Below are 16,062 nucleotides of genomic sequence, written 5' to 3' on the forward strand. Positions count from 1 at the left end.
TTGACCATTTTTTTTGTTTTTAAATGTAAAGCAATTTTAATATATAGATTTATATATAAAGCACTCCATTTTTCATTTAAAGTCCATTATTTGGTTATTATGTAACTGCTACGGATTTAGAAACAAAGGTATTTTCTCTTCTTCTGAAATCCATAACTTTCAGTGCTTAGAATTGTTTCTTTTAAATCATCCACTTTTTTTTTTATGTAACTCATAAAAATGTACATTAAAATGGCGTGGAGTTGGTACTCTGGAACCCTGGCCTTCCTGAGACAAGATCCACTTTTTCGTGTGTGTGCAAGATAGTGAGCAATTATGTCTTTTTTTTTTTTACTTTTCTTTTCTTGTTTTTTTTTTTATATAAAGGAAAAATATATATAATCAACATAAAACATACAGGCTTCAGATAGTCCATGAAAATCAACATTAACACAGAACAAAGAAGGTTAAACAGAACAAGACAACACTGTTCAATCCCAGAGTTCTGAAAGTAGCACTAAAAATCTTCATTCTGTGAAGTGTTGCACAAAAAAGATGGAAGCATTTGTCCGTTTTTTTCTTTTTCCAACATTCCCATGGTTTTAATTTCTTTTTTTTGTTGTTGTTGATTCTTTTTTTTTTCTGAACTCCAGAAAAAAACAAAGTGTTTGTAAACTGTCAGTGGCCTTGCAGGAAAACAAATGACGACATGAGTGAAACTGAACAAAAAAGTGAAAACAGAACGAAAGCTAACAAACCAAAAAGGTAGGCACCTCTGAAGTGAGCCCTAAAAGCTAAGGCTCAGTCTGATGTCTCGTCCTTCACTCTCTCCGTTGCTCAGATTTGGGAGAGCTGAAGTCCTTCTACCCCAATCTATGGCCACAGGTCTGCAAAATACTTTTTTTGCTGCTTTTTTTTTTTTTTTTATACATATGTGATTTTTTTTTTCAGGTTTTTTTTTTTTTTTTAGGTTTACAGTCTGAAAAATGGTGCAATACTCAATTATGATCCATACTTTCTTGGATTATTCCACAATGAAAGCCACTAAGGTAGATAAACATTACATTTTTAAAAACACACTTATTTTAGTCCTTGAGTAAACATTTACACATGAACTGTCCCCATCTCCCCTCAGTACTTGTATCATGTTGTTCGTTTAGCTGGATGAGGGGTGAGGCCGACACTCAGTGCAACGCTAGAGGCTAGTAACAATTAACATCAGAATATATTTTTGACAAGCAAAAAGAAAAAACAAAAACAAATCAACAACCAAAGTATACTGAATTGAAAAGAATCACAAGGCGGAAATTCCTCCGCTGTAATCACGAGCGCTCATACATTTTGTCATCTCACGCACTACACAGTCATTCATACAACATACAGTACAAGCAGCCTTGTGCAAACACTCAAATACAACAGACGTAAATTTTGCCTTTATATCGATCTTTGTTTTCAACAACACTCGTATTTCAAATTTAATTCACTCTGAACCGATGCTATCAAAAATCTCTGAAGTGTATGAATGAGACAAAAAACCACTACAAAAAGTGTTCACATTACATTATTGGCGCTTCTTTTGATTCAAGTATTTGTTTTTCATTATTTTGTATTACTCTGATATGTTTATGATCTTGTCTTCTGGGAAATATAATGTTGAGGAGGATACACAGGATAGGGCTGAAGGCAGGGCAGGGGAGGGGAGGGGGCTTAGGCTAAGTGGAAAACAGAGAAATCTAGCCATATACACACATACAACCATTATGTACTCTTGGTTGTATACTGTATATAAACTAGCATGTGCATATTCAACCCAGGCCTTTGTTTTTTTTTTGTTTTTTTAAAGAGAGATTTGCTAATTCAACTCTTTTTGGGGGCCCCTGCCCCACACCCTTGTCTGATCCATGATTGAGAAGCATATTTTGCTCAAGCATCAGTTGCCTTTGAGTCTGTGTGACTTCGAAAAAAGAGGGAGAGCATCTGATTTCCAACACTAGACAGGTAGATAAGAGTGCAGGCGAGGGGTGGTGTGGGAGGGGCCGGGGCTCTCAGTGCTGGTGCTGCGCCAAGAAATCCAGGGCACATCTGAGACTCCACTTCCGTCCCAGTCACCCGTCCTCCCACTCTATTCGACTCCCCGCTTTCGACGCCAGTTCCTTGATTCAAGTCCAGTGTGGAGTAAATGCAGGTTTTCAGGAACGAACAAAAACACGCAAACAGACAACACAGGCAATAGTGATTGTTTTGTTGAATGATGCGAGTCTAAAGCGACTCTGGAAGAGGGCAAATCCCGAAAGTGTTAAGACTTGGTACCAAACATGAGGTGTGTCCCTATTTCTGCTGATACGCTGGGCCCCTGCGTGAACCCTGACCCCAAAGCCAGATGTGCAGAAATGACCTGTTATATATATATATAGGCTGGCGCGGCCTTCAGGTTGGAGGTCCAAAATGAACCATCTGGAGACAGCTTCCCCAAATGTGACCCAGAGAATGAGCCCAGACGGGGTGAGAAGGCGGCAGCTTGCAGAAAAAAACAGATCACAGGCACCTCAGCCTCCGAGTGCACAGCTTTTTTTTTTGTAGTTTCTAGTTTTTGCGAAAACCTTGACGATAAAGAAAAAGATGTTTTTGGTTTTTAAAGAGATGTACCCGATGTGACCCATAAACAGTGCACAGACACATACAGGGACCACCAACACTCCCCCCCCCAATCCACCTGCAGCCTGGTTCTCCACTAAAAAGTTCCAGTCCCCTGTTGGCCCCGAAAGACCAGCACCATTCATCTGTCCTGCCCTTCTACTCCTTAGGCCTCCTACAGCTGGAGCTTGTGGTGTACGCCCCCCGCAGCAATAAAAGAAACTTAAGTCTCATCACGCTAAAGATAAATTAGGATATGGCAAAGTGGAAGTAGATATTTGTAGATCAGTTGGCACAAGACTGAAGAAGTGACTCTGTTTGCCAACCACTAGTGCCTCCAGCAGGTCATTTAGTGTCATCTAGTAGCTCTTTCCACACAGTGGGAGACTAAACCCTTGACGAGAGGCTTTTTCAGTGTCCCTTTCGTTTTATCCAGGAGGGCTTGGGGGGGTTCCAAGGGAAGCTGCCTGGTAGTAAAGGTTTGAGAGATAAGTGAAGATGTGGGGGATGGCTGTGATTTTCTAGATGGCTGTGAAAGAACACCCCCTTGTCTTTGCATAGAAATGGAAGGCTGTTATCAGTTGAGGTGGTTCTAAGTGTAACTGAGTGCTCCCAGAGTCAAACATAAAGCACCAGTGTGAGTGAGGCCCATCAACACTAAAAAGGATGTGTGTGTGTTATGAGACAACATAGAGTGGAGGTTGGTGCCCCAGGATGGACAGAAGAAGTTGGCTCACTATCCTGGAGAACCTTTGACTACACAAACCTTTCCCACTTAATTTGACTCTTCAAACCCCCCGCCCCCCGTCTGACTCCAACAAGCCCACATACAGAACTCCCTCGCAGGCCCTTTTCTACTGAGATCTGCAGTATTTCGTATTGGCCTGGCTTGCACGGCTGAGGCGTACCTCTACAACGACACACTGCTTTCTGCCTCGGAGGGCAGTGGGAGGGGCAGGAGAGAAGCTGAACACTGCATAAAGACCAATATTAAAAAGCCATGAAATCATCATCAGAAAAACAATCATTATCTATATCATCAATGATAACAGCAACAATATCAGCAAACTTTCCTGACAACAATAAAATAAAAATGCACACTGGCAATTCCAAAAAACAAAACAACACATCAAACGCCTCCATCTCTGGCTAAAGTGATCCTTGCAGGAGAGAGACAGAGAGAGCGTGGAGTTGGAGGTTGCTGAGGACAGACTCTGGCGCAGCAGTAGTAGTAAATTTGATACAGGTGGGCCAGTTCTGAAAGAGCTGCTCTTGGCCTGGAGGCCGGGGGAGGAGAAGGAGGAAGCCAGTCTGTAGGGATCTGTAGGGATCCGCAGGGAGGCAGCGAGCGAGCGGGAGGGTGGGGTGAGGGCTGCTGCAGAGCACTGCACTCTGCAGCAGACAGGCACTCAGTGGCCACACTATCACACAGGTTGGCAGGGCCTTCAATATATAGAAGAAAAAAAAAAAAAAAAGGACGAAAAAAGATGGCGATCCTCCCTGCAGGACCCAGTAGAACATAAACACGTCGAGCGTTTCCAGACACCAAGGCTAAAGATTTCAAAGTATGCAATGTAACAGTGATATTTACTTTGATAAAGAGAGTGAGGAATGAGTGCTTTGGGGTCTTTTTCCCTGCTGCACCCATCATCAGTTGAGTTAGTTCTTTCTTTGTATTTCCCTTCACTTTGCTACCATGTTTGACATCCTTCCTGGTCCCACTGACTTGAGGGAAGAAGGATTGAAAAAAAAAAAAAAAAAACATCTTCACATCCTTGTTAAGTTAAAAACTAAGTATGTAGAGAAGCCACTAAGCAGATTGCTTTTTTGTCCTTGTTTATTTTTCAGTTTTTATTTGCCAGTGTTGCTTCTCCTTTCTTCTATTTGTTGGCATTAAGGGTATAACGAGCTGCGACGCTCTTGCTAAGTGCTATGATAGACCACCTATTCACAAATTTTTGCTTCACCCTTTTCTACCTAAGCAAATTTGGGCAAAAAGAAAAAAAAAATCTGGTCTTCTGGGTAAAAAGGAAAACAGGCTCCTCTCATTTTGGTTTGATGCCTTCTTCCCAAGCACACACACACACGCACGCACGCACGCACACACACACACACACACACACACACACACACACACACACACACAAACGAACGTACAACAGAATCTCTCTCACACACATCACACACACACACACACACACACACACACACACACACCTGTCCCTCCTTCCAGCCCCCAAACTATCCACCTGCATAAGTGTGGAGAGTAAGCGGCTGAGAAGTGCTTGTTATGTACGTCCTGTATCCGATTGGAAGAAAGGTGGCTCCGAAGGCCAGCTTGCTAGCTCTCCTGAGCTCACACCAGCTCTTCGGTGGGGGGGGGGGGGGCAGATGAAGGCCGTAGTAGTGGCAGTTTTGAGGGTGGGAGGGGAGTGGGTGCAGGCAGATAGAGCTTTTGCAGTTCAATCGTTCCTTATAGTCTCCTCTCCTTCGGTGAGAGGTCATTGGGTAGGATGGCTTTGGACGGTAGAGTCTGTGGCTTATATTGACGTCACTTGAAATTGGTGTTTTGCAGGTGAGCGGCGGTGGGGGGCGTCGTCATTGACTACACACCAGTGGGAAACATTTACGACTTGAGGTTTTCCACAACATCAGTGAGAGGGTCCGGGACTGAGACCAAACTGCGAGATCCTCGCAGGCGAGTTGAGGTGCATTGACGTATTTGTCTTTACAGTTCCATAGTAATAGCAGTGGTTCATTTTGTCATCCATCACGTCTATAACTGTACATGCAACGACCCCCGAAACTCTCACCCCAACCAGGTAAGATTGACAGACACATTTGAATAATATCAGTTCTTAGCTTTGTTTGCAATGGTTTAAGAAGAAAAATAAAAAACAAAAACCACTACAAAAATAAATGGCTTGAACACGGCGAACAGAGTTGCATCATTCCCTTTGAGCGTTGTGTGGGGAACTCAATCTGCTTGCAAAAATGCACTGAAGTTGTGAGCTGTGGTTGCTTATGTTAAGCCGGAGCAGCATGTACTCTCCACTCAGGTTTCACTGGCTCAGAAATAAGGGTGTGCAAGTGTCCGTATGCTTCTTCACCAAGTACAGTGAGTGAGGATAGCAGGGCAGGAAAGAGGTTAAGGCTAATATTAGTGCTGAGAGAAACAAATGTTGAGTCTGGACCAGCTGAAAGTTCGACAACCACTCTGATTGAAGGGTTTTTTTTTACTTTGGGAATGATGCCTTTTAATGGATCTCTGAGGTGCAGTATGATTGCCTCAAAAGGCGGAGAGGGATTACGCAAGTTTAAAGATGGCAGCTCCTCATTGTGTCAGTTTGACTAAAGTACATGTTTCACACGGCGAGTTCTCAAAGGTTAACTTCTGTAAAAAGTTCACTTTCTTTGTTGAATGAAAGACTTCTTCCCGTGTCTCCAAAAGTAAGAGCTGAACACTGTAACCAAAATCTCTCACTGAGATTCACAAAAGAACCGCAACTGAAATGTCATTAAAAACCAAAAAGGAGTAGAGGAGGGTGGCGAGGGTGAGCAGCGAGGATGTAGCCTCGTCCTCCTCTCGTCTCTCCTTTTCACCGTTACACCCACACTGATTATCTCCACAATGATTTGCAAGGTTTTCGCTCCTGTCGGTGTTTGTCAAGCCTGGGCTCCTCCGTCCTACATGGACTCCCCACTCAGCAGGTCCCCAGGCAGCAGCGTATTGATTGGGGTGGGACTCCCCATGACCCGTCCCTCCTCTCCACTCGGGGGTCCCCACAGGCTGGAATACTGCTGCACGCCACCCCACAGCAACTCTCCGCCTGTCTTTGCTCCGCCTGTTCCCAGGCCGCCGCTACTGCTGCTGCCGTTGTTGTTGTTCCAGTGGGGTGAGTGACCAATGGGATGGGAAGCTCCGGATCCGGTCCCACCCATCCTTGTCTGATTGGTGCCTGGAGTGGCCTGCCAGCTGGTTGTTCCGCCAAGCAACTGGCCCTGTGCAAAGAAGCGGTTCACTTCCTCTTCCCCAGCGAACTCTGCCAGGATGGTGGTGTTCCCGAGCACACACCTGGACGGAGATGAGAGGAAAAAAACATAGGTGAGCAATGGTTGAAGCTCCTCAAAAGTCAACTGAGCCAAACACCTTGAAGCAGTTCATTAGTAGACGTACATGTGCAGGGACTTCTGAGCCTTGGCAGCTTCATCCTTGGAGCTGTAGCGGACCACAGCGTTGCCCTGTGTCAGGTTGAGGTGGAATGTGATGAGGGGGCCGTGCTGCATGCACAGTGTACGCAGAGTCGAACCATCAATCTGCGACACAAACAAGTCCGCAGAAAGCCATTAGTGGACAGATAGTTGATTCTCTGTGAGGCCTAAATGCTTGAAGGCTAAGAGAAAGCAGCTAATTGTAAACAGTTACCTGTGGAGTGAGGTTCCTCAGAACCAGCCAGCTACTGGTCCTTGTGGAGCTGTCTGTACTCCATGTGGTACCTGCTGTGTATAAGAGAGACATTTGTTGGCATTAAGTGTATGCTTACCAAGCTTGTCTGAAACCAAAGTCAGTTACAAAAACTGAAAGGGTGTTGTCGATTTCTACCGTGAGAAAAGAGAAAAACACCCAGTGACAGTTGACACTTGTTCAGCCACAACAAGATTTTCTAAAGTCGTTGACAATCCTGCCTCCTCTGTGTCTTTCAAAATTGTCCTGTGGTTGCAGGCCACATCAAAGTGCTGCTCATGCCTCGAGGTTCGCTCATACTTCAAAACATACACACTATGGCTTCATAATATCACTTTTAGACGACACTCATTTCATGACAGCATAAGAAATGTCTTGAGTCTTGTGTCTCAACTATCCAGTATGTCTCAACTCCAAAAATAAATACAAAAAGTTGCCGAAAACATTCAAAAGTTGTAATGTGTAATACTTACCTGCATTTCTTGAACTGAAATGAAACCATAAACAGTTAACTATAGAAGACTACCTGTGGTGTAAGAGCTGCTCCAGCCTTGGGCCAAACCCAGGGAGTTGCCCCCCCAGGTCGAGGAAGGCTTGGTGTTGGTGAGGCCAGGCGGGGGGCGGGAAGGGGCTGTGTTGCTGCTCCGTGGACCCTGGGGGACCTTCCACAGCTCGTGGGACAGCGAGGCCTGGCTGTGAGAAATGGGGCCTGGAGACCAAGTAGATTTCATCTCTGACAGTTTACCTGGATGGAAGAGAGCGAGGGAAAGGTTGGTCTGCAGAACCAAGTGATCGAAAGACAGCTGCTCCCACAAGAGGGAGTCCTGCAGAGCAAAATGATCGGACTTAAAAGTTCTTTCATATTTGCCCAACACCACTTCCCATGCCACACACGGGGAGGAAAGAGATACACTGGTTGCACTAACACCACGGGGGAGGGGGGGATATGCACTGCATGAGAGGCAAAGCTGACAAGGAGAGAGCTCAAATGAGGGTCATATTTAATTTGTGGTTCTCCAGTGAGTGGTTGAGGCTCTGGTTGTTACAGTAACAGGAGGGAGAGGATGATGTTGATTTGCAGTGATTTAGTCACTGCAATGTGGGGGGGAGAAGGTTACGGATAAACCATGTACCTGCATCGTCCGTCTCCGGGGACGACAGACTGAACGAGCTAGTGTAGGCACTGACTGGCCAATCAGTGGAGGGAGGCAGAGCCTCGTTCTGAGATGAAGTGGGAGAGGAGCCTAAGCCGATGCCATCAACACAAACAAATAGACAGACACAAACAAATAAGGAAAAAATAGCAGAGAGAGAAAATGGAGTAAAGGAAAAATGCACTACAAATGATGATAGTAAGCTCATTAAGAAGAGAAGAGGATAAACTGGCAAATGGCAATGATTATAGAGGCAGTTAAAAGTAGGAAAATGAAGAACAAAAGAATAAGAAGCAGGCTTTCTGGTGGCACCAACTGTATGATACTGTCAGACAATTTTAGTGGGCTTACAATACATGGGGACACAACTCTCAAATTGAGGTGGAAAAACATTTCCTAAAATTCTGGGCCAGAACCACGACACAAAAATGTCTTACTAAGTATCTTTATTAAGACGCTTTGTTACTCTAAAACCTTTTGATCCTGTGCTTACCTCCACTCCTGTCCCGCAGAAGGTAGCGGTTGACATCTTGGATGTTTGTGTTGATGGTGGGCCCGCTGGGGACACTGCCAGGGGTCATGTTGGGGTCGGTCTCAGGGTCAATATTCTGGAGACCTTTCCAGGGCACACCGGGACAGAACTCTGAAAATCAAAATGAATTCATTTTATTTTTTCTTACCATAACGTAATATTAATTTATGATCAACGGATAATACTAAAGATTAGGATCAGGCATCAGTTTTTGGTTGCTGAAGTGTAACTCTCTAACTTAGCTAATATATTTGAATTGTTAATAGATGGAGTGATAATTGTCTCAAGTGTGTACTCAATATTTCAGTAATGAGACAGTTATGAAAGTGATCACTCTTAATATTTTGCCAGGATATGGCTAACTAGATGAAACAAGACAGTGATCTACATCTGGCTCCCAAAGGAAAACTGTCAAACTGTCAACAGTGAGTGTGTTCCTAACCTGGTGGCCAGTTGATATTGGTCCCATTGGCCATCTTGTCACTGCTGCTCTTGCCCTGCCCCCAGCTGTCTGGGGGGACCAGTGGGCTGGTAGGAGAATCTGAGCTGGACATCAGGTTGTAGGGGCTGTAAGAGTCCTCCAGCTGATGAGGCTTTCCAGGGGGGCCCAGGTTGGCACCTGAGAAAAGTGAAGTTAAAAGTGTAGAGATTGATATCAGTAAAGTGTGGGAAAAGTAAACAATGAAAGATACTATTTGTTCACACTGCTTGCTAGTTATTAGTGTTATTATATATTTGAATTATATTATAATACATATTTAAGTAACTGTGTTCTGAATTTCTGTTCTCAATCTTTCTTGTTATATCATTCAGTCAGTCACAAAATTGAGCACAGGTATAAGGTGTAAAGGGTGAAAAAGGGGAATGAAAACTGGAAATGAGGATTAATTTAATAAAGGAATACATTGTTATCGTTGTTTATTAAAACATAAACACAAACTTTGCATCAGATATGAAACAAAGCCTTCTCTATTTTCTGTGGTATTTTTAATTACCCAGTATTCTCGCTGTTTTCTCACCATGCTTGCCCAGGTTGGGCTCTAGAGGAGAGGAGTTTCCAGAGAGGCTTTCAATGGAGTGGGGATGTGTCCACTGCGACAGGCGCGATTGAGGCTGGGGGTGTTCCTTCATAGACATACTTCCCACCTCCATGCAGTTTACATTCATGTGGGAATTCAGTCCAGCTGAGAAGAGAGATAGATGTTACTAAACCAGCTCAAAAGGATTTACGTAGTTTTATCATTATTATTGTCATTGTAGGAGAAAGGTTAATGCCACTCACAGAGAGAGTAGTGGCTGTAAGTGTTGGGAGATGACTGCGGCTCTTTGGTCTGCAGGTCAGGGAGGCCTGGCGCCTGGGGGTGACCTGGAAATGAATCCAGGGTGGATTTGGCCCTGCCAGAATGCAGGCCAGAGTGCGAGGGGGGTGGCTGCTGTTGCTGCTGCTTCATCAGCAGAGCCTGGGCCAGCTGACGCTGGTGCTGTTGGATCTGCTGCTGCATGTTATTGATTGTACGTGCAACCTGGGATGACAATAGAGACATATTTAGGATCTATAATGTGCAGGTCTTACATGTAACAACTGAAATAAACATTGGCCTGGACTGTTTTCACAATAGTTTGTCATCACACAGCTTTATTTAGGTAAAAAAGGATTTTTCATTGTGAGTAGTAGAGAGCAGGAAAGAAAAGAAAAACTGAATGTTAACAGGGGAAACTTACTTGCTGCTCTTGTTGTCGAATGGGGCCAGAAACGTTGCGCTGCGCCTGCAACATCTGCTGCTGAATTTGTAAACGCTGGTATGCCTGTGTATCAGGTATAAGCATGGTTTCAATGTCAACAGACGTCACTGTGTCTGTAAATTCAGTTATAACTCAAAAGTACTCAAAAAGAAAAAAATGGCATTCGATAAAAATGGCTTAGTACACATTTGCAGTCCTCTTAATGCATTTGATCTTTGTTGGTTTGGGGTCCTAAATATTTGCTATGTGCACTCTACTAAAGGCAATTATATCTGATGTATCTAACAAAACTGAAAACAGTGAAAGGCTAAATGAGACTCACCAGTTGCAGCTGGTAAAGTTGATTCAGAAGGGTCATATGTTGAGGGTTTATTGGTGAGGTTAAAAGTGCAGGATTCAGACCAATGTTTTTTGCTGCACACTGTAAGATCTGTGCTTGAACCTGTGGGCAAAGTATCAACATATTAAAAACACAATGTTTTAACAAAACTATCGTGTAAAACAGAGCATTTGTTTGTGTTTGGTGCATACACTTCTTATGTGAAGTCACATACAAGGTCTGAATAGCAAAAAATAATCTCCCCCTTTATATATATATATAAATAGTTCGAAGAGGCTTCAACTGATACATAATAAATGAGACACTCATAGCGGAGATGTTTTAAAGACTGTAATCTTAATGTAAAATATTCATGATTGCATACATTATACCGCTTCGCCTACTAATGTGTTTGCGTAGTAAGTGAGAAATAAGGCCACGTGTGTGTGTGCGTGTGTATACCTGAGGGGGGAGAAACTGAGGCACTTGAGCACCTAGACTAGGCTGAGAGGAACTGAGAGGCGGCACTGGCGGCTGAGGAGGCGGCTGCGGCGGCTGCATGGCCCGGGCTTGTGCTGCTCCACCACCACCAAACATTCCACTCTGCATCTGTTGGACAAAGGAAGAGGCAAAAGAGAGAGAGTCAATCTTCGCTTCAGTAAAAAAAAAAAAAAACAAGAAAAGGATTTTTAATTATGCATTTTCATTATCAGTCTCCTCGCATCTATTGCACTACAGTGAGACAAGGCGAGCTAATCCTTAAAAAGTCTTGAAATTTCTTATCTACATTTATGAGTTTGAAAGGTCTTAAATATTTTTAGACCAGCATTCAAATGAAAAACTACTTCATGTACAGTATTTTTATGTAAGTGAATGAATTACCTTGTCCATGAAGGGCAAGCGGGGGTCTGCCGAGGGGTCTTTGGAAAGAAGCGGAGGCCGAGGGCAGCTCATGGGCTTGTTGATGAGCCCGTTGTTGTAGTCGTGGCCAGTTATCCCCATCCCCCGCTTGTCCAGCTCCGTCTTCTTCTCCAGCAGGGCACTCATGGCCTGATCCAGGTTCATGTTGTTGCTCTTCAGAGCCTCCTCGGCTGGATCCCTCTGGAGAACAAATCAGAAAGAACAAATCAGAAAGAACAAATCAATGCCAATGTAGTAGTATGAAAACACTGTTTCAAACATAGAATTATTTTCTAAATTAATCAATTGTCTAATTGAGACATAAAATGTGTATAAAATGCCCGAAAATTGTGAAAAATGCCCATCACGGTTTATAATGCCAGGGAGACGTCTTCAAATGTCTTGTCTTGTCTGACAAATAGTCCAGAACTCTCATATATTTTTAATTAAACTACTAGTTTATCATTTCAAAAGAGAAAGTAAACCACAAAATATTCTAATTTTAAATGCATGAACCACAGAATTTTGGCATTTTCTTCTTAAAAAATAACTCAAAAATGATTAATTGATAATACATTTTTTTTATTTTCTGTAGATCAAATAATAAATTAATTGACTAATCGTTGCAGGTTTAATCACAATTATTCTCAGAGTGGACTAATTAGAATATATTTAACATTTAGTCATCAGCCCCAATGGACTTCATAATGCATGCTCTGGGGGGCGCCAAAGTTGGAAATTCCATAATTCTACAAATTGAGGCTTTTTAAACACCCATTTCCATTTCCTCACCGGTAAAAGGGAAATTATTAATAGTATGTTGAAACAACCACAATTGATCAAAGGTAAATAAAAGAATGCAGTGCAGGAGTGAAGTTCAACTCACAGGGAAGCCCATGTCTGTCAGCTGTTTGATGAGACGATTCATGATCCAGGCATCTTCTTGCTTCCCTGGGACCTTTCCCTGAGAGAGATGATTAAAGAAAATTATCACCACATATAATTAATATTTTACTATAAAAATGTAAAATCAAATAGTCTACAATGGTCTAAGAGACAATTCTGTATGTAATTAATTCTGCTTCTTACCTTCTGTGGGACCTTTTTAGATGCATTGCCCCAAGAGTTACAGGAGGAGTTGCTCTCCTGGGAGGCAGTGCTGTTCCACATGTCTCCCTCCTCAGCATCCCACTGGCCCCCCGACAAGTTCAGCTCTTCACCTCCACCTCCACCTCCACCTCCCCATCCGTCTTGCATAGGTTTGGGGGCTGAAAAACACAGCAGAGAGGATATAAACCAGCGCTGAGGACATATACTGTGACACATGGGAACTTATCCTTCCCATAAAAATACAAATATATGATATCACACATTACTGAAAGCCTCAAATGGATTTAGTTGAATTCTTACACAAGTTATGAAATATTTTTCTTCACCTTCTGCACAAACTTTAAAGCCTAAAAACAGCAATATAACCTAGTTTTCATTTGGATGATTTAACCCTATCCAGATTCAGCTTCCAGCTGGTTGTCTTCTTGCTAGTGAGCTTTCAGTAAGGTTAAGACAACTCTTTGATAAAGGAAAATAAAAGTCACAAAATTATGAACTGGTTACATAAACATAAAACATTGGACATTACTGCAGAGGAGTAATCTAAACACTAAATATTAGATGGCCAGTAGGGGTCAGTGTGGATTTCTGGGTAAAATTCCCAGTGCTCTTGCTTCCCTTGTAACATATTGATGTCCTTGATTTGACTCATCAGGAGAGAATTATTCAAGCACACATGCGGTATCAGTGGTTAAGGTAAGTTGGTAAACACTAATTCATAACACCACACAGGGTTAAACTGGTTACCAGGTTTGCAAGATGCAGATGTCATCGCCGGGTTGCCCCTGCCATAGCTGTCTGGGTTACTGTCTCCCCAGCCTCCACAGCTCCCGGTAGGTTTACCCCAGGCAGACGTCCCGTTGTCCACGCTGACTGGAGAGGGTACAGGTTCCCCCCAAGAACTCTCTGATTTTGTGTGGGAGCTGGGTATCTCTCCCCAACCTGGAAGACACGCAAGGACAAGGGCAAGTCAATACAAATACTTCACAGAACAAAAATATCTAAAATAAGTAAATATTACCTCCTGCATTTTCTCTCATCTGCCTTTGTTTATAGATGTTCTCATTGGGAGGGGTAGAAAGATAAATTATAAAAACCTAAAATAGTTTTATTACAAACTATTATTATAAATTATTATTATTAACTATTTTTTATAAAAACTACTATAAACTATTATAAACACTGAGAGAAACAAATTCAAATAGTCATTGTCGGCATTTTCTACAAGTATCAGAAACACTGAGAAATACAGCTGTCAAAAATTAGCTGCATTTTCACAGTCCGACCTCATGGTGCTTTGTTATTGGTTTGTTGAATTTACTAAACATTCATTTTATCAAACAAATTTTAATGACACAGTATGAAGCATTGGGTCAAACTGTTCTGGCTCATGCGTTATTTTGCCCCCAGTAGTTTATGATGCTTAACTCAAAAGTCTAACCAGCATGTTTGTCTGTGTGTGAATCATATTCTGCATGTTCAGATTAAATACATTTTTGTTATTTATTTATTATTATTTTTTTAAATTGTACAGCTTAAATTACAATGCACATAACTGATAGACCTACAAAAACATGCCACTCGCATTCTATTTTCTTGTTTTCCTGTTTGTTTCTTATTTGTTGATATAAACTGAGCCTTAAAGCTAATGAAGCCTCTGGTAAACACCATCACCCCATTTATCCCTCTGTTTTGGAGTGTGAAACGCCACTCGTGCAGGATGGCAGAAACCTAGGCTTGGCTTAGCGGGGTGGTTGACAGAGGGAGAAGATGCCCATTTAAGATTTGGCGCAGCCCGGCTCCTCTTGGCATGAGAGACACAGTTCTGGCTCAGGGCCTGTGGCAGTGCCAGGCTCAGCTTAGCTCTCTCTCCAGGGAGAGGTCAAGTCCTAAAGGCTGCTCCAAAATTATAGTTAACATTCAACCTTCCAGTATGACTGGCCAAGTTGCTGCACAGATCTAAAACATGGCATACTTGGGCAAAACAAATGTAATCTTTTTCTTTTAGTTATGAATAGTTTTTAGACTTTGTTTTAACCCACAATATGCTCAACGGCCATTATGCCAGCAATATACTGCTATCAGGTTTTATTAGTAAGCAAATGAATCAAATGTGGAGTCAGCATGCAGGGTGAAGGGAGGGACAGCAGGGGGCGTCTGCCCCCTCTCAGCTCCTAGGGACTTGCTCCACCTCCTCCCTTCGACTACTGACAGATGGTGGCTCCCATATAATCACACACTTCCGATCCGTCTTAAACAGTTTGTGGTGAATCGCTATTTTCACGAGACACTTTGTAAACAGCATTCTTGTGCTTCCTTTGGGTACCCATGAGAGGTTGCCAGGGATACCCGCACTGACGTGTCCGGTGTTGTGAAATGTGAGGAGCCTCCTGGAGGGACAGGGCTGGCACTGCTTAACTTATTTGGATAGTCGATTAGATGTAAATCCAAAGAGGGCAAACTAGGTCAAGATTTTACCTTTAAGTGGATCAACAGATAGGAGCTTAACAGTGCACTGTACTAACTACCCAACCGACTTTGTACAGTGAAAAAGAGAAACTATGAAAACATTATATTAATCTAATTTACCTTGAGTTACATTTTGAATATTTGAAATCAAATCACCTTTAAAGTCTGAATGATGACATTGTAATTTATCTATATACTATAAGCCAATGAATCTGACCAACTTGATTAAACAGGATAGATATGGGCTATGTGGCACTATTACACCTTGCAAAATCACAGCATTATTGTTGTCTTACCTTGAGTTATCGCAGGAACCCTGTTGTGAGATGGTCCAGACTGTGAGTGTTGGACAACCGGATCCATGGACCCACTGGGGGGCCCTGGATTTTGGGAGTTTTGGGTGTGGTTCTGTATAGGTGCAGGCGGCCCATGATAAGGGTGATTGTGAGAGGGGGGATGGTTGTTGTTGTTGTTGGGGCCTGGGGGGTTATTGCCTCCAGTGGTAACTTTAGCCTGGGACATTCCTGGATTGTTCCTGTCCCACAGGTTGACTGACTTCTTGTAGGTACCAGGGTCACCCCAAGCTGAGGTTCCATCATCTATCTCCATCTTACGTCGGATTGAAGGTGGGGAGGGCTCTTCCCAGCCTGTAGGCTCAGCTGAGGACTCCTGCTTGCTGCCACCCCAGCCTCCACTCTGCTTCACTGTGCCTGATCCACCCCAAGAGCCCATGCTCCCCCCTCCTCCTCCTCCTCCT

General features: G+C 43.1%; 1 protein-coding gene across 1 annotated transcript in view; it reads right to left on the bottom strand.

The window, feature by feature from the left end:
- Nucleotides 1-5,139: 5,139 nt before the first annotated feature.
- LOC118323151 (trinucleotide repeat-containing gene 6C protein-like) overlaps nt 5,140-16,062 on the bottom strand; it is a 41,683-nt gene continuing 30,760 nt past the window's right edge. The window contains exons 6-22 of the mRNA XM_035655083.1: nt 15,602-16,060; nt 13,584-13,778; nt 12,816-12,994; nt 12,613-12,690; nt 11,709-11,927; nt 11,289-11,435; nt 10,830-10,949; nt 10,487-10,570; nt 10,047-10,287; nt 9,784-9,948; nt 9,207-9,383; nt 8,726-8,875; nt 8,212-8,322; nt 7,605-7,823; nt 7,040-7,113; nt 6,791-6,930; nt 5,140-6,688 (exon numbers count right to left, since the gene is read on the bottom strand). Of these exons, the coding sequence (XP_035510976.1) occupies nt 6,301-6,688; nt 6,791-6,930; nt 7,040-7,113; nt 7,605-7,823; nt 8,212-8,322; nt 8,726-8,875; nt 9,207-9,383; nt 9,784-9,948; nt 10,047-10,287; nt 10,487-10,570; nt 10,830-10,949; nt 11,289-11,435; nt 11,709-11,927; nt 12,613-12,690; nt 12,816-12,994; nt 13,584-13,778; nt 15,602-16,060 (3,146 nt within the window). The 3' untranslated portion in view covers nt 5,140-6,300. The remainder of the gene's footprint in view (nt 6,689-6,790; nt 6,931-7,039; nt 7,114-7,604; nt 7,824-8,211; nt 8,323-8,725; nt 8,876-9,206; nt 9,384-9,783; nt 9,949-10,046; nt 10,288-10,486; nt 10,571-10,829; nt 10,950-11,288; nt 11,436-11,708; nt 11,928-12,612; nt 12,691-12,815; nt 12,995-13,583; nt 13,779-15,601; nt 16,061-16,062) is intronic.

Source organism: Morone saxatilis, unplaced genomic scaffold (genome assembly GCF_004916995.1).
Source record: "Morone saxatilis isolate NCDOM2014 unplaced genomic scaffold, NCSU_SB_2.0 Contig14, whole genome shotgun sequence".
NCBI lineage: Eukaryota > Metazoa > Chordata > Actinopteri > Moronidae > Morone > Morone saxatilis.